Source organism: Triturus cristatus, chromosome 8, assembly GCF_964204655.1.
Source record: "Triturus cristatus chromosome 8, aTriCri1.1, whole genome shotgun sequence".
NCBI classification, from domain to species: domain Eukaryota; kingdom Metazoa; phylum Chordata; class Amphibia; order Caudata; family Salamandridae; genus Triturus; species Triturus cristatus.
The window spans coordinates 774,013,833-774,038,293 of NC_140591.1; the positions used below are offsets into that span (position 1 = coordinate 774,013,833).

At 43.7% G+C, this 24,461-nt stretch overlaps 1 protein-coding gene across 4 annotated transcripts in view; it reads left to right on the top strand.

The window, feature by feature from the left end:
• The window catches only part of ACE2 (angiotensin converting enzyme 2), a 507,698-nt gene that overhangs the window by 272,707 nt on the left and 210,530 nt on the right, over nt 1–24,461 (top strand). For all 4 annotated transcript variants that reach the window (XR_014967783.1, XR_014967782.1, XR_014967784.1 and 1 more), the window contains exons 10-11: nt 2,132–2,276; nt 22,321–22,419. Coding sequence is in view for 1 of the 4 variants with exons in the window: in XM_085622215.1 (XP_085478341.1) it covers nt 2,132–2,276; nt 22,321–22,419 (244 nt within the window). In the remaining 3 variants the exon portion in view is untranslated. The remainder of the gene's footprint in view (nt 1–2,131; nt 2,277–22,320; nt 22,420–24,461) is intronic.

The following is a 24,461-nucleotide window of genomic DNA, read 5'->3' on the forward strand; positions in this document are numbered from 1 at the left end:
CACAGAGTTTGTTTACCCTCTAGCACGCTGGTGTAGGTCTACCAAGACGTTTTAACCTCATGCACACAGCTGGGGGTTGTTTCTTCATGGCAAAGATGGCTTCTGCCCAGATATGTCACATCACAGAGTTTGTTTACCCTCTAGCACGCTGGTGTAGGTCTACCAAGACGTTTTAGCCTCATGCACACAGGTGGGGGTTGTTTCTGCATGGCAAAGATGGCTTCTGCCCAGATATGTCACATCACAGAGTTTGTTTACCCTCTAGCACGCTGGTGTAGGTCTACCAAGACTTTTTAACCTCATGCACACAGGTGGGGGTTGTTTCTGCATGGCAAAGATGGCTTCTGCCCAGATATGTCACATCACAGAGTTTGTTTACCCTCTAGCTCGCTGGTGTAGGTCTACCAAGACGTTTTAACCTCTTGCACACAGCTGGGGGTTGTTTCTGCATGGCAAAGATGGCTTCTGCCCAGATATGTCACATCACAGAGTTTGTTTACCCTCTAGCACGCTGGTGTAGGTCTACCAAGACGTTTTAACCTCATGCACACAGGTAGGGGTTGTTTCTGCATGGCAAAGATGGCTTCGGCCCAGATATGTCACATCACAGAGTTTGTTTACCCTCTAGCTCGCTGGTGTAGGTCTACCAAGACGTTTTAACCTCATGCACACAGGTGGGGGTTGTTTCTGCATGGCAAAGATGGCTTCTGCCCAGATATGTCACATCACAGAGTTTGTTTACCCTCTAGCTCGCTGGTGTAGGTCTACCAAGACGTTTTAACCTCATGCACACAGGTGGGGGTTGTTTCTGCATGGCAAAGATGGCTTCTGCCCAGACATGTCACATCACAGAGTTTGTTTACCCTCTAGCACGCTGGTGTAGGTCTACCAAGACGTTTTAGCCTCATGCACACAGGTGGGGGTTGTTTCTGCATGGCAAAGATGGCTTCTGCCCAGATATGTCACATCACAGAGTTTGTTTACCCTCTAGCACGCTGGTGTAGGTCTACCAAGACGTTTTAACCTCATGCACACAGGTGGGGGTTGTTTCTGCATGGCAAAGATGGCTTCTGCCCAGATATGTCACATCACAGAGTTTGTTTACCCTCTAGCTCGCTGGTGTAAGTCTACCAAGACGTTTTAACCTCATGCACACAGGTGGGGGTTGTTTCTGCATGGCAAAGATGGCTTCTGCCCAGATATGTCACATCACAGAGTTTGTTTACCCTCTAGCACGCTGGTGTAGGTCTACCAAGACGTTTTAACCTCATGCACACAGGTGGGGGTTGTTTCTGCATGGCAAAGATGGCTTCTGCCCAGATATGTCACATCACAGAGTTTGTTTACCCTCTAGCACGCTGGTGTAGGTCTACCAAGACGTTTTAACCTCATGCACACAGCTGGGGGTTGTTTCTGCATGGCAAAGATGGCTTCTGCCCAGACACTCCCCTTGCAGGGGCTTTTAGTTAGTTTTATATATGTGTATGCATCGTATGCTTGTCTTGCTTTAATATTTTAATGTATGTCTGTATCCCTAGCCTATGAATTCGGTTTTAGTCATATTTACACCTTATTTTGTATAGAATAAGACTGCAACGTTTTTAGGGCAGCTTAGGCCCAAACAATTATAATTAATTGAAAATGAAAAACTCCACACATTTCCATATGAGTGATTACATTAATTTCCTCTAATCTCACCGTTACACCTTTAGTGTACATTTTATGAATCAGTGCTATTTTTTATAAATCGTTTTGCCTGAAATAGTAAGTATTTTACAATTTGACTTTACAGTTATTCGATCTTCTTTCTCACCACTCATAACGGAGTTAATCCTTTTGAGCTCACCGTGTACTAACTGTAAGTTGAGACGAGGGGACTAGAAAGTTCTGCCCTGATTTCCCTTTGTCTGTACATTTCTGCATATTTAGGATTGCAGGAACGGAGTTAAAATTTAACAGACCACTGACTAGTCCTCGCCTCTGCCATACCTTTAGCTTTCTTATATGATGTAAAATTGTAGCTTGACGTATTTGTTATTTTTGCTTGTGATCATTGTATACGTATGCATGTCTAGCCAAGCTGAAACCGTATGTGTGATTATGGTGATTAAAATGGGCATTTCTTTGACAGAGACAGAAATCAACTTTTTGCTGAGGCAAGCACTCACCATTGTGGCGACGATGCCCTTCACCTTCATGCTGGAGGAATGGAGGTGGAAGGTTCTCAGTGGTGAAATCCCAAAACATCAGTGGATGGAAAAGTGGTGGGAGATGAAGTGAGTATGCGAAATAGGGAACCGCATTATTTGTTGACGTGGAGTACAGTGGTGATTACTGCTTTTTTGTTTGTTTTTTTTGTTTACATTTGCTTGCTGGTAAGTTTACCCTTGGCCATAGCACATATCTAGCAAAATCTATTAGTGATTTGTACATTATCAAATCAATTCTTTATTCGATAAAAAATTCATCATAAAAGAAAACAGTTTACAATACAAACAAAAAATATATATATATATATATATAAAACATACATTATGTGTTTTAAAGCATAAGCCATCTGAACCAATCAAACAAATCGTACCACAAAAAAACTCACGAGTCATTTCAGTCTGTGGCCCTGATAGTTAGTTGAAGTTGATGGCACAGGTTCCCTCATTCCGACTGAGCGTAATGTGAACTTGCCTGTTGAGCTTTTGATAACTAGACATCTTTTGTCAGTCCAAAGCAAGTCCGCGATTGTACGTTTTCCAACAGGGGAGTTCCTTGTACATTGTTCTTCTATGAGCCCTGGCCCACATAAGTGAACGAGTGTGGAGTGGGTGCTGGGCTTTTGCAGCAGTTACCTAGGAGGAATGGCCATGGGGCACTCACCGATGCGAATAAGGGTCCCAAACAGCCTTCAGTGCACAAAATAAAGTTAATAGTGCCGTTTGAAGGTGTGACTGGCTCCGTTAAAGCACTACCTAAATACAGATACAATTGGTGCCCGCTGCAGTATAAACACTGTTAGTCTCTGTTGAGGCGAATTCCAGCTCCAGATAGATCGGTAGTTTGCCAATCTTTATTGTAGTTGTCATTGCTGGGTTGGCACTAGACAGGTGTTTGAATATTCACAGCAAGCTGGTTAACTTAAATTCATAGAAGGAACGTGAAGCGCCCAGGGCAGGCTGTCCAGTTGGTGGAGGACACTGGTGGGGCTGGGATGGGTGATCTTTTCCTTGATTTGGAAGTAGTTTCGCTTGAAAAAGTTTCCAGCATGCGTGGTTTGTTTCTTGTTTGAAGTTTCCTTATGTAGATTAGTAGCCAGTCACGTAGGGTCTTTTCATCCCATCCTCGTCGCCAATGATGTAAGGATACAGTGTAGAATCCAAGGAAGACCAGAGGTAGCCGTGAGGTAAACCACAGTAGAGGTTTATTAACTTAGTTTCAGGTTAGTCACAGGATGGAAGATACAGGATGGCTGTTCATCAGTTCAGCTGTTAAGAGGCCCCACCAGGAGCAGCATCTTTGCCGCTCAGCCCACTCTCTCTAACTCATTCACCCCAGTCCACCAGGCACACCAACATTCTACTCAGTCATCAGGCATTCCAACATTCCACACACACACTCATGCATACTGGCTGAGCAGCAGGAAATCTAGGTACAACAGAGTGTAGTTGGTATATTTGTGCATTGTTTCTGTGTGGTGGTTTGGGCCTGTTTTTTTAGTTCTCCTGGGGCAGTCAGATGATACATGTCCTCAAATGTAACAAAATAGGTGTGTTTTCATTTGTGTCCTCAGACTGCGGTACTTATGCACTCTGACGCTTGACCTAGTACTTCACAGTAGCACTTGCCTCTTACAGTGTATGTGATAAGGCCGAGCAGCCATGGATTACTCGAATAGGTGGTGTAGGTTAGGCATTCACAATACAGTAAGACAGGAAGCACCAGCTAACAGGGGCAATAACCATTCATCTCTATACTTTAACCAGGAAAGAATTCAATTACACATACAAATGACAATCTATACATAAAACTTGAACCTAACACCTTAGGGGCCTGAGATCTGACTCCATACATAGTTGTAATGCCACAGCACAAAATCCTGAAAATCAGTAGACATTGGGTCTTTTGACCCATATAGCTCTATGCAAGTTGTCTCAGAGATTCTTGGATTGACTCTGAAATACTTGAAGAGCGAAATACAGGAGAGTTTCAAATAAAGACTAAGGGTTCATTTAAAAGAAAGAAAGATACAGTTAAAACGCTAAAGTAACAGTTTTGGAGTTTGAATAGCAGTGATGTAGTTTCACTTGGACTTTGCTGTGCAGTCAGGAATGTGGAAAGTGCAGCTTTTAAGAAGTCAGTGCACCTGCTTTGAAGCCAGAAAATCAGGGGCAAGGGAGCTTACCAACCAATGAATGGAGTGCCCACTGTTGGACTAGCAAAATAGGATAATGTCTTTGTGGATCCTAAGAGTGTCTTGTGAGCGCTATCCTGCTTCCTGTAACTTGTCGTGTACTAGGGCACAGTCCTCTGAAGGCCACCCACTTCAGTTTAAAGTGCTGTAACAATTGCACTTCTTTGTGAGGATGCTGATTGGCAAGGGTGCCAGTTCACCCTGTTCTCCCTTATGGTAAATATCATTTTAGGACCCTTGTGTATCAGAATCACCTTGGTTGTGGTCAGGGATTTCTAGTGATGGGGGCACACAGCTCCTAAGAGGGACTCAGTGTGGGCACCAGTGGCTCTAAGTCAAAAATGGACACTGGGCTGCCACTGGTAAGAGACCGCTAGTTCTAATGATGATTTCTACTGTACCTTTTGGACTAGAATGATAAGTCGAATGTTTCCAGAGACAGGTGGTAAAGCTGATGTTTCCTCAAGACCATGGGGGAACTAGCAAGGTAAATACAGACTACCCTTCACAGAGAGTGTCAAAGGCACAGCAAGCTCGGTGCCGGTGGTGGTTGAAGGCAGGCTATGGCCTTCCGTTTGTCCCAGATGTTATTGAGCTTGCATCCTGGGCTACTACCTGGAGCAGGCTCATGTCTCTGGAGAACACACAGTCCTTTGGAGGCTGTCTGACATAGCTCTTACAGGCAGCTAGGCCCTGCTCCAGGCTGGGTGTTGTCATCCCTCCCTGTAGTCTCAATCCAGCAGCTCACACAAGCAGGCAGGTGTAGGAAGGTGGATATCTGACTATGGTTACCCCCAACTTTTTGCCTAGTGTCTAGCTGGTTTTTCGACTTAGTTGGCCTGAGATCCTGCCATTCAGGGTCTCAGGCTATCTGCTCTCTCTTTTAAAATTGACTCCATGTACCCTAGGTACATACACAATTGGTAAGGATCACCTTATTGGACCCTGTACAGTGTACCCTAGGTACCCAGGGCATAGGTGTACCCTAGGCCTCCCAGGGGCTGCAGCATGTATTATGCCACCCCTGGTCTGGCCTTCCAATCGGACACAACTGGCTGATCACTCAGCTGGGGCAAGGTCGTGTAATCACCCCTTGCTTAGATATAGTATGCCTATATCTACCCTTCTATATAGACACATGTGTACCTATCAGTCACTCCTATGGCAGGCCTTAACAGTCCTGGAGGCAGAGTGCTTGGTAACATGTGAGATGGTGCTCTAGCATGAGCTGAGCCTGTCTGCAGCTTTCGGAACCATGTCCTTATAGCTGTTCTATGATATAGCCTACCATATACTCTTAAAGTGCCTTATAATCTTAAACGGTTATGGTAACTATGGTTTGGCTTTATCAAAACATGTCGTGTAAGGTGTCTAACACTTTGGAATAATACCCCCATACCATTTCTGGTGATGAGGATATTATTCCTCCCTTCTAGAGGGAGAGACATGTTAAAATCCTACTTTGCTGTTTAACTCTAACCAAAGCCTCAGCATCACAAAATGGATGCTGCTGCCACAGACACGAGTCTGACCTCCTGCTGCTAGGAGTGATCCCGGCAAGGGAGGCTTGGACAATAGGTTTCCTGCTTGGGGAGGTGCTAGCACCTCCCCAGACAGACTTTAGTGTATTGGGGCAGGGAGGGCTGAAAGGAATGAGACATGCCTGGGGCACACAAGGTGTCCCATGCATAGTCCAGTTCAAACCGGTGCTGGGGCACTCCAGCCCCAGTCCTGGCGCGAAACTGGACAAAGGGAAGGGGGTGTAACCACCCCCCTCCCAGGACCCACCCATAAGGCGTGACCTAGCAGGTAACCCAGCCCCCCAGATTAGTATAAGAGTGGTAGCTGGGCCCCAGGAGATTAGATTATCCTGAACCTGCAACTTGAACAGAAACTCTGGACCTTCGACATTCGACGAAAGAAGAAGACTGAAGAATCTCTCTTGTAGCCAAGGAGTGGCTACCCTGTGCAAACAGGCACCATCAAGAGACTACCCTTTGCTTTGCTGAAGTTCTACGAGGGACCGACTGCAGAGCCCGACCAGAGCCTTGACTTTCAGACTTTTCCGACCCTGATCCACATCCACAGCCGAGCTGAGATCCGTGGAGGCGACGAGAGACGTAGGACCGGCTACCTGGGAAAAGTGGCTAGTACCTTCCAGCGCAGCTTCTGAGGCACCCTCGAAGTTGTGCACCGGGGATTGAGAAGCCCCAACCCCAAGCACCATCTGCACCGAAGATCAGCCCCCCACACTCCACGAGTCCTGCGTGGGGCCCTTCTGCATTTTTCTGCTTGCCGCGTCTGTCCGGTTGCTTGCCCGTTGGCTAGTGGCCTTTGTGACGACGCATCCTGAAATCTTCACTGCTGGTTTGGCTCCTCCAGACTGGATCCCGCTTCCTTGCAAAAGAGAAGCACCCCAGACCTTCCTGGTCTGCACCAGAAGCAAGTCCTCCGTTCTTCGTGGGTTCCGCTTGCCAAGGCTTGGTGAGTCCTAGTTCCACTTCGACACCGCCAACAGCAAGAGCCTTTGTGGGACAGCTCGCCTCCTGGTCATCCTCGACATCTCCTGGTCCCCGTGGCTGCAGCAACAAGCTTCACCTTCACCTGCAATCTTCACGACATCGCCTGGTTCCTTCCTGGTTCCACGTGGTCACTGGCTAGTGACCTTGACTCTGTCCCTTCTGCTTGCAGGTCTCCTCTCTTCTTGATTCCAGCCTTGGGATCCACCGGACACTCTTCACTGACTGCCTGTCAGCAACTTTCCTTCAGGCATCCATAGAAGTCCACGACGAAACCCGACGCAGGTTCACACCTATGCACCCGCAGCCCGTGGGCTAGGTAACTTGGGTACTCCGGTGCTCACAAGGGTAGTGACTATCCTAGGGTCTAGTTTCCGAGTCTCGACTCTCTAGCTGCTTCAGAAGTGTCCTTAAACTGTTAATTTCTAACTGCTAGGAATCCTATCGACTTTTACGCATTACGCGTGAGTGTTTCCACTCTGCACCTGAATCCCGTGGGCCTCCCACTTCCTAACTGTTGCTAGTGTAGTGTAGCCCCAGCGATTCCCTAGGCCTAGGCCTATCCTATTTCCGTGACAGTGGTCCTTATACCACTTCTTTAGTATATGGTTTGCGTGGCCCCTAGGGCCTAACTGTATTACTTACCTGTGTGACTTAATGTATGCTTAAATAAGACTGTGTTGTACTTACCTCTAATCTCATAAAGAGTGCTGAGGGTTTGACTAGAATAAATACACTTTATTTTATATATATATCTGTTGTGGTGTCCTTTCATTTGGTATTCAAGGGATTATATATGGTATCACAGCTGGCTTCACATGCCATTCAGAGTTTAGCCTAAGACTGCTCTTGTCCATGCTACCACTAGGATAGCTGGTCTATAAGGTTGACTTTACAACCAATCACCATAAGGGTTGTTTGGACTGATATAAGGTGTACACTAGAACTAGTGACATCATACATCAGGCCAACTTCTCACAGCAGGTCTGCATGTCCATGGACTTTGGGTCTGATTTAGAATTTGGCAAACATGGTACTGCTTCACAAACATGGCTGATATCCTATTGATACTCTACCTCCCGACGTGCATTATTTCCTATGGCACTTGTAATACGGCGCAGGGGATATCAATACCATTTTTTTGCTGAGTAACCTGTCTTCCAAATTCTAATTCTAGCCCACGACAGATCAGGAAGAGTGGTAACCCAGAAAGGAGCTGCTCCTTTAGCTTCTGTTGGACACACTGGTATGTAGGCCTTTTTTGGTTGTTAAGAGGACGCTTTCAACAGTGTACTTGTAGCAGGGGTCAGTACTTACCTTCCCCTGATGGACGGTCCTGGTCAATTAGCATATCAGTACATCATCTCAAAAGCTGACCAGCTCGCGGTAAGTTCATGGAGCTTCAAAGCCCCTTCTGAGACCAGTTGCAACTGGCTCAGATGGAATGTTTGTTGCTCCCAGAGAGGAGGCCATATTCTACAGGAATGTAGATTCAGCCAGCAACCAGGTGAGGGGGTGGGGCTCACTCTGGCACGGAAACAGATCTTACTTTCAAAGGACCACACCCACATAGACAAACGGTAGACCAGAGGGGAGAGGTATATGTGTGCATGCAGATTCATAGGTTCACCCTGAGAAGCCTTACACAAGTCAAACCATCATCTTAAAGCACACAGGGATGACTGTATAGTTTTTCCTACTCTAGACCAGAAATGCCCAAGTAAACCGCATAAACCCATCCGCTTACCAGCATGCGACAACACACACAGTAATGAATTTGTTTAACAAGTACACTGGACCATTAAACAGGGACCATTAGCAATAATACATTGTGTAAGGTGCATACAAACTTCATAGCACTTTTCTACTAAACATATCTCAGCTGGCACCCATATTCCATTGACTATCCCTTCTTAGGCAAAGATTAAATATACATTTAAGTATAATGACGAAGAATTAAGAAACTATGTACTCGTAATGCTGTTATCATTGGTATTTCAAACTCAACTAAATTGGTAAGCATACATTAAAAAAAATGAGATTGTGTTGTATTTCAATAGCACTCTAAGAGCCCACCTGCTTGCCTCAGCGACATATGAAAACAACAAATAGAATAAACAGTATCATGTACATACATGTGGAAAGAACATGTAAATGCTACTTTCCCCTATTTTACGTCCCTGTATCTCTTTAACTTTTAAAGGCATAATTAGGCATAGAACCCATTCAAAGTCAAACAATTTTAAGGCAAACAGCACTTACCTTAGTTAGCTCATTTACAATATGAACTCTTCACTATCATTGTGACATCATATAAAATGCCATGCTTATGTATATTTTTGCAGGTAATGATTTGTTCATTAAGAATGAGGCATTGTTATGGATCAGTGCCATGTAAGTGTGTCAGTAGCAGCCTTTCACTTTTACCTGTCATTTGAAGGAAGCTGCAGTAACACAAAAGCAAGGAAGCTAGAATAAAATGGTTTCCTTGGTTGAAAGTAATTTGCGACCCCCTAGGGTGATGTCTAAGTGCAATATCACAAAGGAGAGAGACTAGGGAGAACAAGAGCCTTCTCTGACTCCCCTATCAAACGGTGAAACTCACTACACAGAGAAGAACTACAAAAAATTATTAGTTACAAGGCAATATGATAGTGACAAGGAAACAGTTATATCATTCACTATCTAAAACCCAGTGGTATAGTAAGAAGGAAAAAACATTATTCTTATAATACTGCCCTCACACACTTTGCAGTGTCATGCTTCATCATTGGGCCGCGTCAAACGCCCCGGTGCAGACCAACACAGAGGGCGGAGCGCAATGTTTTTTAGAATTAAGTGTATAGTGGTGAGGTTGCAGAAAGACGGACAGTGTCAACAGAAAACACAAATAGTGAAAACAAAAACAAGGATAATTTTTCCCTAAAGAAGGGACCACAAAGTGCAGACATAAACACTTAAAACTGCCTAAGAGGGGACTGTCTTCAATTTTATTCCTGTCACCCCCTGGCAGGATTAAAAATAATCTCTCGGGATAGTTAGGGGAGGTAAAGACCCCTAGATCCCTGCTGCGTTGACCAACATGTTTCTGCCACTATTAAACGCTCATGTGAGTCGTACTGGCATTCATCAGGGTGTTGGTCCCTTTATTCTCTGGTCTACACCCCTATTTGGGGTTTTTTACCTTCTATCGACAAACAGGCAATACTGCTTACGTCCTGTACTCTGGATAAGTTTCGAGAGCGAACAAGTTTCTGAAAGAGAAAGTAGAACATATACTTTATCGTTCTACTTCTCTCCTGTACCTTCCTTGAAAATGAATTTCCTCTGGACTGCAATACCACAAAATACCATGTCACCCAGGATTACACCCCACTTCACCCCTTAGTGACTATGACACAGGAAAAAGGCAGGCATCCATTACACCAGTGAGGTAAAAAATGGAAGTTGTTTTTCACCCACCTAACTCCACTCAAACACACCCAAAAGCAAAGTTGTGGTTGTAAAGCGACATGCTACTATTTGCTTGCAAACCATAGCGCAAATTAATACCCTTAGTGTAAAAAGAGAGATAGACTTACAAGGGTTTATTGGAAATTCTCCAAACCCGGGACCGTTGTGGGACCGTGGTCCTGTTTGTACCAAGTGTAGGACAATTACCCCCAGAGGTGGGGGTTTTCGAACAGGCAGTATTGAGGGATGTTGAACTGCTGGAAACCTCCGAGAAGAATAAATCATTCTCGAATCTTTCCAGAACTGAAAGAGAAGCCCTAAATGAATTAAGGGATGACCCTACGCTAATAATTAAACCTGCCGACAAGGGTGGAGCGATCGTGATCTTGGACAGAAATGTGTATAACACGGAATGTCTCCGTCTTATGGATGACAGAAGAAATTATGTAATCCTGCCTGACGATCCAACGGAGGAACTACGAGTTATGATCAGTACATATGTAGAAGAGGCAGTTGGAAATGACTGGATCAGTCAGAAGGAAGCTTCCTTCCTCTGTAAATTACATCCTACTGTGCCTTACTTTTACATCTTGCCCAAGGTGCATAAACCGACACGGCCCCCCCCTGGACGGCCGATAGTGTCAGGCACTAACTCAATTTTGGAACCATTGTCTAAATTTTGCGATGTCTTTCTACGCCCCATTGTCCAAAAAATGCCTGCTATCTCAAAGATACAAGAGAGGTTTTAAATTTGATAAAAGACTTGGAATTCGATCCTGACAAAGATCTGATGATGGGACTCGATATTGAGTCGTTGTATACGAACATTCCCCAGCAAGAAACACTAAGGGTTATTGTGAACATACTCTTTGCTGAGGAATGGAATTACAACACACCACGGCCGTTTATCCTGAGTCTTTTGGAACTGGCTCTAACAAAAAACTTTTTTAAGTTTGAAGACCGTTTCTATCTACAAACCCATGGAACTTCCATGGGGAGTTCTTGCGCCCCTAGTTTGGCATGCCTTTATGTTTCGAATTTTGAGAATGAGATGGTATTTTCAGCAACCAACCCCTATTTAGAACATATTAGGGTATGGCGCAGGTACATCAATGATGTTTTCATCATCTGGAGAGGTAGTAGAGATTTGGCAGAAACCTTTATGGATTGGTTAAATCACAAAAATCCATTTTTGTTTTTTACGAGTACACTCACGAATGAGGCGCTACCTTTTCTGGACCTTTGGATCAGAGCAGAAAATGGAGGCTTAGCTAGTAGTGTTTTTCATAAACCTACTGACAGAAACAATCTGCTATCCTTTCAGAGTTTCCATCCCCGCTCATTGAAAGAAAATTTGCCCTATGGACTGTTCCTGCGTCTTCGTAGGAACTGTTCCTCAATTGGTGATTACATAAAGGAGGCCAGTGTCCTCAGTGAGAAATTGAAACACAGAGATTATCCGGAGAAAGTAATTATTAAGGCGCAAAAGAGAGCAAGAAATTGCAACAGGGAATCCCTCCTACAAACACAAGAAAAAGAAAGAGTTGAGAGCAGCATTTGTGTTACGACTTTTAACACAGCATCTAACCACATGAAAAATATAATACAAAAGAACTGGAGGATTTTGAATTCCAATGGGTTGGAACTACCTCTCCCACTTTTTTCTTTTAAAAAAAGTGCAAGTATAAAAGACACTGTTGTCAATACACGCCCGAGATCACCGATGGTTGGCAACAGTGTATGTCACCAGGAACATTTTTTGCCTCCTGTTATGGGACATTATGCTTGTGGCTTTTGTAGGGCTTGCCCCCTGTCTTTGAATGGAAAAAAGGTGGATATTGGTACTAACCACCCATGGGAGCAGAGAAAACATACCACATGTAACACCGAGAATGTCATTTATTTGATACGGTGTCCGTGTAGCTTATTGTATGTCGGAATGACCACACGCCGAGTAAAAACTCGCATCTTGGAACACTTGAGCACAATAAGATGCGGAAAAACAAACACAAAACTAACAGCTCATTTCCAAGAAAAAAAACATAATGAACAAGATCTAAGGTGGACAGTGCTAGATAAACCCTTTATACCACCCAATACAGTTGATATTGCCAGCTTCCTGTTTATTAGAGAACAGCGTTGGGTAAACAGACTTAAAAGCAGTACGAGGGGTTTAAATGACTCTATCCCATGGTTCCATCTGTATGGGTTAGGTAAAAAATGAAGTTAAATAGAAGAATACAGTGTGACTTTAAAGTTCTCTAATATCTCTTGAGTTTTAAGATCATGTATAGTAATGTTGTTAGAAGATGGATTTGGATTGGAAAGAAGATAGGATTTGGTTGACCGTCATGGCATTGACCCTATGAGGGATCGGATTGTCCTGAGAAAGTCATTGCTTTTCCACTGATCTCCCCACCCGATGCGAGCGAATATAGGAGTAATTGGTAAATTATTATTTTTTTAGGTGCTGTGTGGGGAACTAAGAGTTTGATCGTGGTTCTAGACTCAAGACAACAGAATGGAGACGGAGAAAAAAGGAATTTTTTATTTTTTGAATAAGGACCCTTACGGAGATTCCTTGAGAATCGTTGGGGATTTAGTACTTCCAATATGTCTGCGGTTATGATCCCTACGGGGAGAATCGCGTCCGTTAGATGTCCTTCTTCCCTGTTGCCTATTATGGGTGGCCGGAAGTACTAAACAACACAGTGTTTGGGGAGTCCATACCGGAAGAGGCAGTCCCCGAGCTACCTTTAAAGGGAAGGTAACTCGGTCCCGTCAGTATCGACGGAGGACCGATGTGAGGATTATCAGTGCCGTGAGTCTTTGGAGTAGTAAGTAACGATAATGTATGGAGCATGACAGTTAATTGATTGCGGCGAACTTTTAAAGAATGGGAAGTAGAATTGATATAATGATGGCTCTGCATATTCCTTCCTGTTCGTTTGAAAAATAGAGTGTGACAACAGGACCACGGTCCCACAACGGTCCCGGGTTTGGAGAATTTCCAATAAACCCTTGTAGGTCTATCTCTCTTTTTACACTAAGGGTATTAATTTGCGCTATGGTTTGCAAGCAAATAGTAGCATGTCGCTTTACAACCACGACTTTGCTTTTGGGTGTGTTTGAGTGGAGTTAGGTGGGTGAAAAACAACTTCCATTTTTTACCTCACGGGTGTAATGGATGCCTGCGTTTTTCCTGTGTCATAGTCACTAAGGGGTGAAGTGGGGTGTAATCCTGGGTGACATGGTATTTTGTGGTATAGCAGTCTAGAGGAAATTCATTTTCAAGGAAGGTACAGGAGAGAAGTAGAACGATAAAGTATATGTTCTACTTTCTCTTTCAGAAACTTGTTCGCTCTCGAAAATTATCCAGAGTACAGGACGTAAGCAGTATTGCCTGTTTGTCGATAGAAGGTAAAAAACCCCAAATAGGGGTGTAGACCAGAGAATAAAGGGACCAACACCCTGATGAATGCCAGTACGACTCACATGAGCGTATAATAGTGTCAGAAACATGTTGGTCAACGCAGCAGGGATCTAGGGGTCTTTACCTCCCCTAACTATCCCGAGAGATTATTTTTAATCCTGCCAGGGGGTGACAGGAATAAAATTGAAGACAGTCCCCTCTTAGGCAGTTTTAAGTGTTTATGTCTGCACTTTGTGGTCCCTTCTTTAGGGAAAAATTATCCTTGTTTTTGTTTTCACTATTTGTGTTTTCTGTTGACACTGTCCGTCTTTCTGCAACCTCACCACTATACACTTAATTCTAAAAAACATTGCGCTCCGCCCTCTGTGTTGGTCTGCACGGGGGCGTTTAGATAGTGAAGGATATAACTGTTTCCTTGTCACTATCATATTGCCTTGTAACTAATAATTTTTTGATGTCTAAGTGTGGCAGGTTATCAGGCTTGCACTGGAGGCACACACATGTGCAGTCCCATAGAGTGCGCCATTCACCTGGTCATGCATACATGTGAACCTGCATAAACAGGGCTGTACTGGCTGTAGCGGGCACCGGGCGTTTTCCCAGTGGGCTGGAAGGGTGGAGGCCGGTTTTAGACCCATGGGGGCCGGTTTTGTTACTGGGGGCCACATTTGCCGCAGTGCTACAATATTGGCCCCTGTAACAAAAGCAGGAGTGGTGCAGCGGGAGTGGTGCTTCTCACTAGCACAGCAAACAGCCCCCCGTCTACGAGGGCCGATCGAACAGATTGCCAGGACTAGTTGCTGTTCCCAGTCCGGCCATGTGCACAAACACTCACATTCACATCTACACATGTATAAGAACCCTCTGTGTATGTTTCAGACCTAATGGAGGCAATGGATCCCAACTATAGAAGACTGAGTATACAGGGAGTGTACTGATACTCTGTTCCTCCTTAGACGTATAGGAAAAAAAGGCTTCTGCCCCCAAATGTGGATAACACTGTCATGACTGTCAAAATTACATAACCTTGATACAGAATCATTAGTTCTCGTCAAGTAGAACAGTACATTTTGGTTGCCGCCTTGACATCTGGCACTTGTAAAAGAGGTGTCTCTAAGTAAGCACGACAGATTATCGGCCTCAATGAGTGAAAACACCTGCAGTGCAGTCCAGAAACATACATGGGGAAGACAGTACAAATGTCTTTCACCCAAAAAGGATGCATCGCAGTGGGGTAACGTTCTACTGACCTTTTGCCTAATCAATGTCAAATGTGGCTATGTTATACATTGTTTGAGGGTTTGATTAAGCCACTACTGGACCACTTGGCAATCTTTTTTGTTGCATCAGTGATTGTATCAATGAGGTCCATTTTTGGTTGACCTTGTGTGGGTGTTCATCACCTGAACCCGGAAATGCATACTGATTATATGACCTGATCTATTCTCTGGATATTGGCGAGAGCTGTGTTGTCCAGCTCAGTCAAGTCCTTTTTCCTTTTCCTACTTTTGTTTAGTCTGTCCCTTTCAATCCTGTGCTCTTTTTGGCCCTGTACCTGGCTCTCATGTCTTCTGTCAATGTGTTCTGTTTGTGGTTTCCCAGATCCTACTTTCTGGTTTCAAAGCTCCAGATTGCTATGTGTTCAATCTGTTGTATGTCCCTTTCTTGAGGAATGTTCTTGCGATTAAGGAGCAGGGCTGGGCTTTAGAGAGGAATTGGGTTGGTTGCTGGAATGTGGGGATGCGACTTTTTGAGTGGGTTGACGTCTATTGACATTTTTGAATGGTGTAATATGGCTTTCCATGTGATGTACAGTTTTAGGTTTCCAGTGCTGTGTTCATATGTGGTGGTGAAGTGCTGTGAGTTGTGTTTATCGTAATCTGGAGATCAACGTCATTCTGTTCCACGTTATGTGATTTTATATAGCACACATTCACAGATTACTTAGTTATGGTTTGTCCAAGGGTGGCCTTATAGTGGGAGCATTTGATGGTCGGCCATTGCCGAGTAACTATGTGTTGTATGGTTATGGGGTGCATTCTACCATTTTGCTTCAAAGGGAGGTGGGTCTATCAGTGTATAAGACAAACCCATATGGCATGATGTGTGTAGAGGTATGTATATAGATGAACCAAGTCAGTAAGCAATAGAAGATATATGGGATTATGAATCGCCTTACCGGGTGTATCACATCTGACGTTCAGGCTTTAGACCCTCCCTCTAAAGTATGTCAGCAGTGACAGCATTGTTTTATTATTTTTGGGATCTAGACAGATCTTTAATGAGCAGTATGCTATTGTGAGTGCATGTTAGAGTAGTCTTTCTACACTACTTATGGCTGAGTTGCTCCACACTTGGGTGATCTGTATCCAAACTTGCATCAGTGGGGTCAATGCTAATTTCCTAAGTCTTCTTTGTTTTTAATATGGAGTGGATTCTTCCTCCATATATATTTGGTGCCTCACAATTGATGCTAGTGTTCTGTGAAGGATACCGTACTTAGCACTTCTTCCTTTCTCTTTTTTTTTATTTTTTATTGGAAATCAGGTAATACATATTTACATTATCCAGTTATTCTTACATTTGTTTTACTTCTGCACCATTATTCTCATTGTGAAATTCATCTACATTGACATTACTATTTACATCTTTACATATTTACACATCATTACATCATTCTATTCTACCATCTCTTTCTTCCAAGTCATTAGTGGATCCCATATTTTCATTCCTTTCTGCTTAGCTTTAAGACCTTAACATTTATATAGAGCCATTTCCTGCTGACCAATGTTCAATATCCTATGAACCCATTGATGATACATAGGTGGTTCCTTATCTTTCCAAACAGTGGCAACCAGTCGTCTTGCCACTGCAACCATTATAAATAAAAAATCTCTCTGTGGAGTGTCTAATTCCATCCTGTTATCATAACCCAACAGCATCAGGGTTGCGGTAATTTTTATTTCTATATTCATCACTTGGAACCGTAACTTCTCTATACCTATTTTAAGTTCATCCACTTTCCCACAAGAATAAAACATGTGAATACTATCTGCCGGTTTGCCTTGGCACCTTGGGCATTCATCCGTTTGGCTTATACCCCAGCCGAACAACTTCGCTGGCATATAGTAAAGTTTTATATTGTTGAGCTTTTAGATTTGATGACAGCAGAACCCTATTTCCTATCTCTAATATCCTATCCACATTCACCTTCCCGTCTGCAAGTTTTTCTGCCCATTTCATCTCTGTTTTTTCCATGTCATCTACTACTCTCTGTAACAATTCCACGTAAAAATCCTTAATCCTACTATCTCGATACTTCATTAATCTCAGGGTAGATACATCCTCGATTTTAATCGTTCCCCTAGCAAAACTCTTAATACGATGTTGTATCTGTATATATTTGAAGCATGAGCTTCTGCTTAGGCCAAACCTTTGAACAAGCTCCGGAAAGGTTAATTGTCCCTGATTGTTAAACAAATCTGCCACCATCACAATCCCCGTCTGTTCTCATTGCCTAGCCAGCCCATCATAGAATTCATATGGCAGTAGATCTGAGTGCCACACTGAAGTATATTTATTATATCTAGAGATTTGACAATAATTGTCACCTTTTCCCAAACTTTTATTGCCCCCTGAACACATTTATATCGAATTCTCTTACTATAAATGGGTTTAGATCATCTTTGGAAAAGACCTTATGCTTCTTTCCCCAGCGCCAACTGATATATGTTGGGTTGCTTAGATCTTTCATCCCTACCAATTTCGGAAAAATAAAGCATGCCAAAAAGTTGTAGGGTACATGCCTAGTAGTAAAATAATATATTAGGAGCCTTCCACCCTCCCTTTCTATGGGCAAAGTCAGGAATTTATATGCCCGGCGTATCTTTTTAATAGCCCCATATAAATTTTGAGAACCTAGTCTCAATTCTTTTTATTTTGCTCCCAGGTAATTCTAGCGGTGTCGCTCGCATTAAATATAAAATCTTGGGGAATATCCGCATTTTTAATACGTTAATCCTACCTATAATCGTAAAATGTAGCTTATCAATTTGTCTAAGTTCTGCGTCTATTTTCGTCTAGACACCAAAAAATAATCCAATCTAACAAACTTCCTATGGGGATGGGAAAAGTACGTATTTCCAGGGTCTTGTTGCTTCTTCTCTTTCCATACATCTATCAACCCATGAATTTCCTTGAGTATATTTATTGCTCTGTATACTTTTGCTTTTCTCCCTAAATATTTATAGGTCTTCGATTGTGTATCCATTTCTATATGTATATTAAAGTCTCCGCATATGATCAATGTTTGTGACCACGTAGCTAATTCCACCTCTAATTCTTCCCAAATAGCCGCATCATCTAGATTGGACCCATATATGTTAACCACAGTTAACCCCGTATTTAACTCCATTATAGCCCAACGCTCCCATTTGTCTGCAGCTGTGCGGATATCTCCCCCAGCTCTCTATTTCACATATATACCCACGCCCCTTATCATAGTAGTTTGCGTGGAACACACCGCAAGATTATACCCCCTGATTTCCAGAAAATCCTTATTCTTCCAGGGAATGTGCATCTCTTGGAGACATATAACATCTGGGTTTACCATTTTAAGAATCTGAAAGACCCTCTCTCTCTTTTTAATGTCATTCAAACCGGCCACATTGGATGTGCAAATTTGCAAACTATCCATCCCTATTTCTCTGTTTTCCTATTATATGTACTCGTCAATGCTTAACACACTTTATTTCCCCTTTTCCATTTTGTACTCCTGATTTCCATACTTTTTCACTTTTCTCTTCTCCAAACCTCCCCTCTTGCCCTCCTGGACTCTCCTCACCCTACCCCCCTGTGCCCACCCACTCATCCCCCACCTCTACTACCCCCAACCACCCCTGTGCTCCCAACCCACCCAAGACCCTCCACCCTTTCCCCCCTTCAGCGGCAAAAGGGCACATAGCCCTTACGATGGGAAGAAACTTGCCTCTCAGGCCCCCCTCACTTCCTATCAACTCATACTAATCAGTCCATTCGAACAGTTTTACAGTTTCAATTATTCATAAACCTTAAACTTAAACATTGAGCATTCCTTACATTCCATCTATACAGAAATCTCTATACTATATAATTTCATGCTTTTCACAGAAATGGGTATATCTCTACCCTATAGTTGCTCAAATAGTATCCAGTACATTTTTTGCCTGGATTTCTGACAACAACAAAAACGTGTTTGACCCTTCTTTACCACTTTCACTGTTGCAGGATTAAATAGAAAAGCAGCTGCACCTTTGCTCTGAAAAGGGGTCATAAGCTGTTGCAACTGCCACCTCTTTTCAACAGTGTGATGGCAGAAATCGGGTCATACGAAAAAGTATACCCCCTTTCCCAACCGCTTCCTATCGGGTTGAGCCTTGTCATACACGGCCTGACGAGCCCAAAAATTATTTAAGCATATCAATATCGCCCTATGTCTAGTTTCTGATTGGCCCTTTTTCGCTGCAGCCTGCTTAAACGGGAACTTATGGGCTCTTTGCAGTTCACAACTCCAGTCCCACATTGATAATTCAGGAAAGGCTTTCGAGAATAGTTCCACCACAAACTTATGGACATCCGCACCTTCCAACCCTTCTGGGATGCCCAGTATCCTTAAGTTATTCCTACGTAGTCGATTTTCTAAATCCACCAGTTTAAGCTGAGTATCATCGCGATGTGAAGTAGTAGCCTTCAGAGAGGCTTTATGTATGACCATTTCGTCCTCTAGCACCGATATGCGCCCCTCCGCTTCGGTTATTTTCTCTGAAAATTCGTTACAAGTTTTGGCTATCCTCCTGACGGTATTTTGCAGCTTACGACAAGCTGTGTGAGTCTTGAGATTCTACGTACAAGTTTCCACTGTATGTGCTACTATAGATTGATATATTGAGGCCAAAGATATTTCCTCGGGTTTAGCAGTTGCCCCTTCAGCACTTTGGTCATCAGCTTTATCCCCTGTGGCAGTAGCTTCCGGGGAGAGTGAGATCTCCCACATAAGACTCCTAGCTGTCCCAGTCTGCATTAGCCTCTCTTTCTCTAAATTGTGTTCTTTTCTTTGCACCATAGTGGCATCCAAATTTGGCCCTTCTAGATTGGACAGATTCATTTCACTCCCAAGGCTCACTATTGAACCATCCATAGACCCTGCTTTTATCCCTTCCGCTTGGTCTTCGTCTGAAGAGTCAGAAGGTTCAGAGAGTGAATAGAATTTCTCTCCCATATCACTCCGTCTATTACCAACTGTTTTGTCTTCTTCTGCTGTTTGCCCTACAGGAGGATCGGGCTCCCATACCCCCTGACCGTTACCTCGTCCTGATCCTGAGCCTAATCCTGTTAAATGATTTTTAGAATCTCTCTGGGTTTGCCCTTTCTGCTCCTTCTGGATCTCTTCAAGATCAGCCTCCAAGGGTACCGTTTGCGTTGTATTTGCACCTTTCTTCGCTCGATCATCTACCGGGGCATCACTCTGTACAGCCTCAGTTTTCCCATCATTGGTATTCAGCTGTTTCTTCCTGCCTGGTGCTGCAAACATTTGTGGAACCTTCTTTTTGTTGGGGCCCATATCATACTCTTCCCCCTGTGTTAAGGAGTCCAGATCTCCAGTTGACGCCTGCAGCACGGCTTTTATATTACTCCCCCCAGTCTCTGAAGCGCTTTTCTACTGCAAGCTGGGGTCCCCGACATACCACCAGCTTTGCCTCCACGCGCTGACTTTGGCGGCATATTGATTTTATTGGTTGCCCCAATATATCACCTAAGGTAGAGCTCCACCACTCAGCACAGCACAGCCAATAGCACAGCACAGCCAATAGCAACCTGGCACAGCTTCTGCCATTGTCCTGTTTTGTCACTACTACAAACCGGTGCCCAGCAATGGCACTTCCTTTCTCGGATGTAGCTCTCTCTTTTTTATTTTTTTTTATACCTTTAGCTTTAACTTTAGTGGCGAAAAAAAATCTCTGGTTATCCGCTGCTTATCAACTGTTCAAACCGCCAAATCCGCCAGTCGCCTTTAACTGTTAGCTATTAGTTCTATTAATTCTTCAGTCTTAAGTTGCCAGTTTCTCAATTACTTTAGTATCAGGAAAAGCGAGTAGTCGGTCGCAGCTCAACCATCCACCATACAGCTTCGCTGCTCACCTCTGCTCCTACCTCTGACTCCCTTGGCACGGGGACCAGCAAGAATCCACAGCTGTAAGCTACAAGCTCTGTACCTCTATTGCCATGTAGCGGTCGACTATTCTGCTAACCATCCGAGCGGTATAGCCTGCCACAATGTCTCCAGCCTTGGTATCTGTCATACACCCGTTCTGCCACTCCGCCGTTCTGCCGATAGCTCACAGGCACGGAAGCATTCAAATCATTCACCGTGATGGCCTCCACCGTGGCGGCTCCTCCAGCAATCCGAGCACCCTGCCGTCCGGTGCTCCTACCACAGCTTCCCCACAGCTTTCCAGCCCGTCAGTTCAGGTACGCTGTAATGGTTTCACACACGATATTGCAGGTTTTCTCGCTTCTCTTATTCTATTTCTTTTTCGCCTCCTTTTCTATTCAGCCACCATTTCTTTTTCCTCCGCACTCGAGTTGATACGAAGAGAGGGGAATCCTCACAAGGAGCTCATCGCTCACACGTCCGACCTGCGGACATCATCTTTGCCCCAACTGCCCTAAAGCTCAGCTTTCCTGTATGCTCCTGGAACTAAACAAGCTACCAACATATGTTACACAGAAGGTTGAGGCTATCCAACTGAGTCGCACAGTAGCGTCATCCAATAATAGGACCGCACTTCTTCCTTTCTCGATGCTTCCCTTACTAAGTCTTCTAGTTCCTGAATCCCTGTTTGTGCAGACTCCCTGTCTTAAAATAGCTGGTTGCTGAGTTTTGTTTCAATGGGTGCCTTCCTGGTTGTTGTTGCTTTAGGATCCCTATCCTTGGTGCTAGGCTCGTTGTGCTACTTGGATGGCTACTTCTGCTTAAGCAGGCAGAAATAAATCTGGGATATCCACTAGATATGGTGAAGTGAATAGTTTGCAGAGTGTTTTGGCCTTGTAATATGGTCATTGTGGCTTTTCATTGGGTTGTTCAGTGAAATGTGATTAAGTGTTGTGTGTTTAAAGTTTGGTGTGTGGGGTATGTTTTGTGTGGTGCCATAGAGAGGTGTGTGTTAACTTGTGGTGGTGAATGCACTGTTGTGGCTTGTTGTCATGTTGTTTAGGATAACTTCACGGGTGTAAATATCCAAGTAAAAGACCCTAGTAGAAGTTTCACCAAAACATTTAGATTTCACCTATGCCACATCTGTGAAGCTGAAGGTGAAATGGCAATTCACGCATATGCTGCCAGAAAAGATAATGATAGAAAGATGAGGCATTCAATGTTCTATTTCAATGTTCTATTAAGTATTCATTTGTTTTCTTGATTAGTCAAGGCTTGCACTGCCCTCGTTATGGATGTGTCCTTGTTTTGTCTCCCACAGACGAGAGATAGTTGGTGTGATGGAACCAGTGCCCCACGATGAAACATACTGTGATCCTGCAGCTCTGTTCCATGTTGCCAACGATTACTCATTCATCAGGTATGGGAAAGCATATAGTCTCATAGAACTATCTTTCATGATTTTTTCATTTAGCTTTTAACTACATATATACACTGAAACACAAAGGGGCTTCTGTACAACGAAATGATGCTACACACCACTGCGGCAAATTTTGCAGTGCCACACTGCGTCATTTAAAAAACGCAGGGATGCATCGTATTTATGACAATACAGCGCAATACGGCGCACCCCTGTGTTTTCCTTTGCACTGATGCTAAAAATAGCTGCCTAGCGCCAACAGAGACACCCTTGCAACATAGTGCAAGGGTGCCTGCATTGCAGGGAATGATTATGGGCCCGATTCACAGAACTAACTTAAGACAAAATCCTAAACTTACTACCATTTTCGTATTCACAGAAGGCACTTACTCATTTTGGTATTCACAGAAGAAACTTACTCACTTCGGTATTCACAGAAGTTAGGAGTCCTAACTTTAGGACTCCTAAATGCCTTCTGTGAATACCGAAAGTCTTAAAATTAGGATTTTTCTCAGTTTAGGAGTCCTAAAGTTAGGAGTCCTAACTATACTACTACTAAACTGAGAAAAATCCTAATTTTAAGACTTTCGGTATTCACAGAAGGCATTTAGGAGTCCTAAGGTTAGGACTCCTAACTTCTGTGAATACCGAAATGAGTAAGTGCCTTCTGTGAATACCAAAATGAGTAAGTGCCTTCTGTGAATACCAAAATGGTAGTAAGTTTAGGATTTTGTCTTAAGTTAGTTCTGTGAATCGGGCCCACTCTGCGGGAAGGGACACCTTCCTGCACATAAACAATCATTAAAGGCGTTTTGCTCTTTTTATGTGTTCTGCAGAATGCAGCACACAAAGATAAAGCAAAAACGAAGAAAAAATTAAATGTATTTCCCCTCATTCGCCATTCTAACATCTGCTTTTGCATGGTTTTAGTTTTTGGCTCTCCCTCAGATTTACAGATCCTTGTAAATCTGGGGCAGTGTCAAAAAGCAATGGGTTTTGAGGTGGAACGCCCACAGCAACATCCATTGCACGCCCCTTGTGTGAACGGGTACTATATTTACAAAGCGGTGTTAAGCCACGCAAAGTGTCTTAACGCCACTTTGTAAATATGGTACAGGGCAACACGCCACTGGAATGTCATAAAAAGTGAGGTTCCTGTGGCGCAATCACCTTGTAAATATGCCCCAAAGAGTAGAGACAACTTGAATCCTGCATTGTCCTCACTTGAATGTTGTGGAATGTTCTGGGCTGCGAATGGAAGGACACACATTGAAATTAAAGCAGCATTTATTTATATCACAATGTGAACAGTGTTGTCATTTACATGACTTTGACTTTGATATCTTTGGGTGGCCACATAGTTGACCCGAATCTCAAACTATCTGCATGTGTAGGTGAGACATACCCCCACAAATAACTTTATTTACGAGTGCAAAGCCACTCTTAATTTAGGATTAAATCAGTTTTTATTAGCAGAACATATATTAAAACATTACACCGCATCATTGCCTACAACCCAGTGGGCCGGCTATTTTAAAGGTCATCATGTAAAAACCAAGCAAGTGGTTTATATGGCATTCCGTTTGCAAATTAAATACACTGCAAGTCGCTAAAACCCATCCTGGGCCAGCCGCGTCAACAAAGAGGATAGAAGGTCAAGGTGGTGCCAGGTCCATATAAACATCAATACTTGAGCGACCAACCGCAGCCAATGTAACATGCCCCAATAATAAGACCTGAATCAGATGCAGCCGGTACTGAATCGAAAAATCTGCTTTTCCGTAAACAAATAACAAAAACATAATAGAAGGAACACTTTTGGGTCTACACTAGAGGGACCCAAAAATGCCCCACACACCCCTGCCAACCCCTCTCCAAGTGAGCCTGAGTTCAATAACAGAAGCATGGATACAGCCATACCAGGGGGCCACAGGCCAACCCTTCCCCGATGGATCCTACCCAGAAACCACGGTCCCTGTCTCTCCCTGCTGGTCCGGTATCAATTTCAAAATGCGTAGATAAATGGGACAACTTAGTTCTCG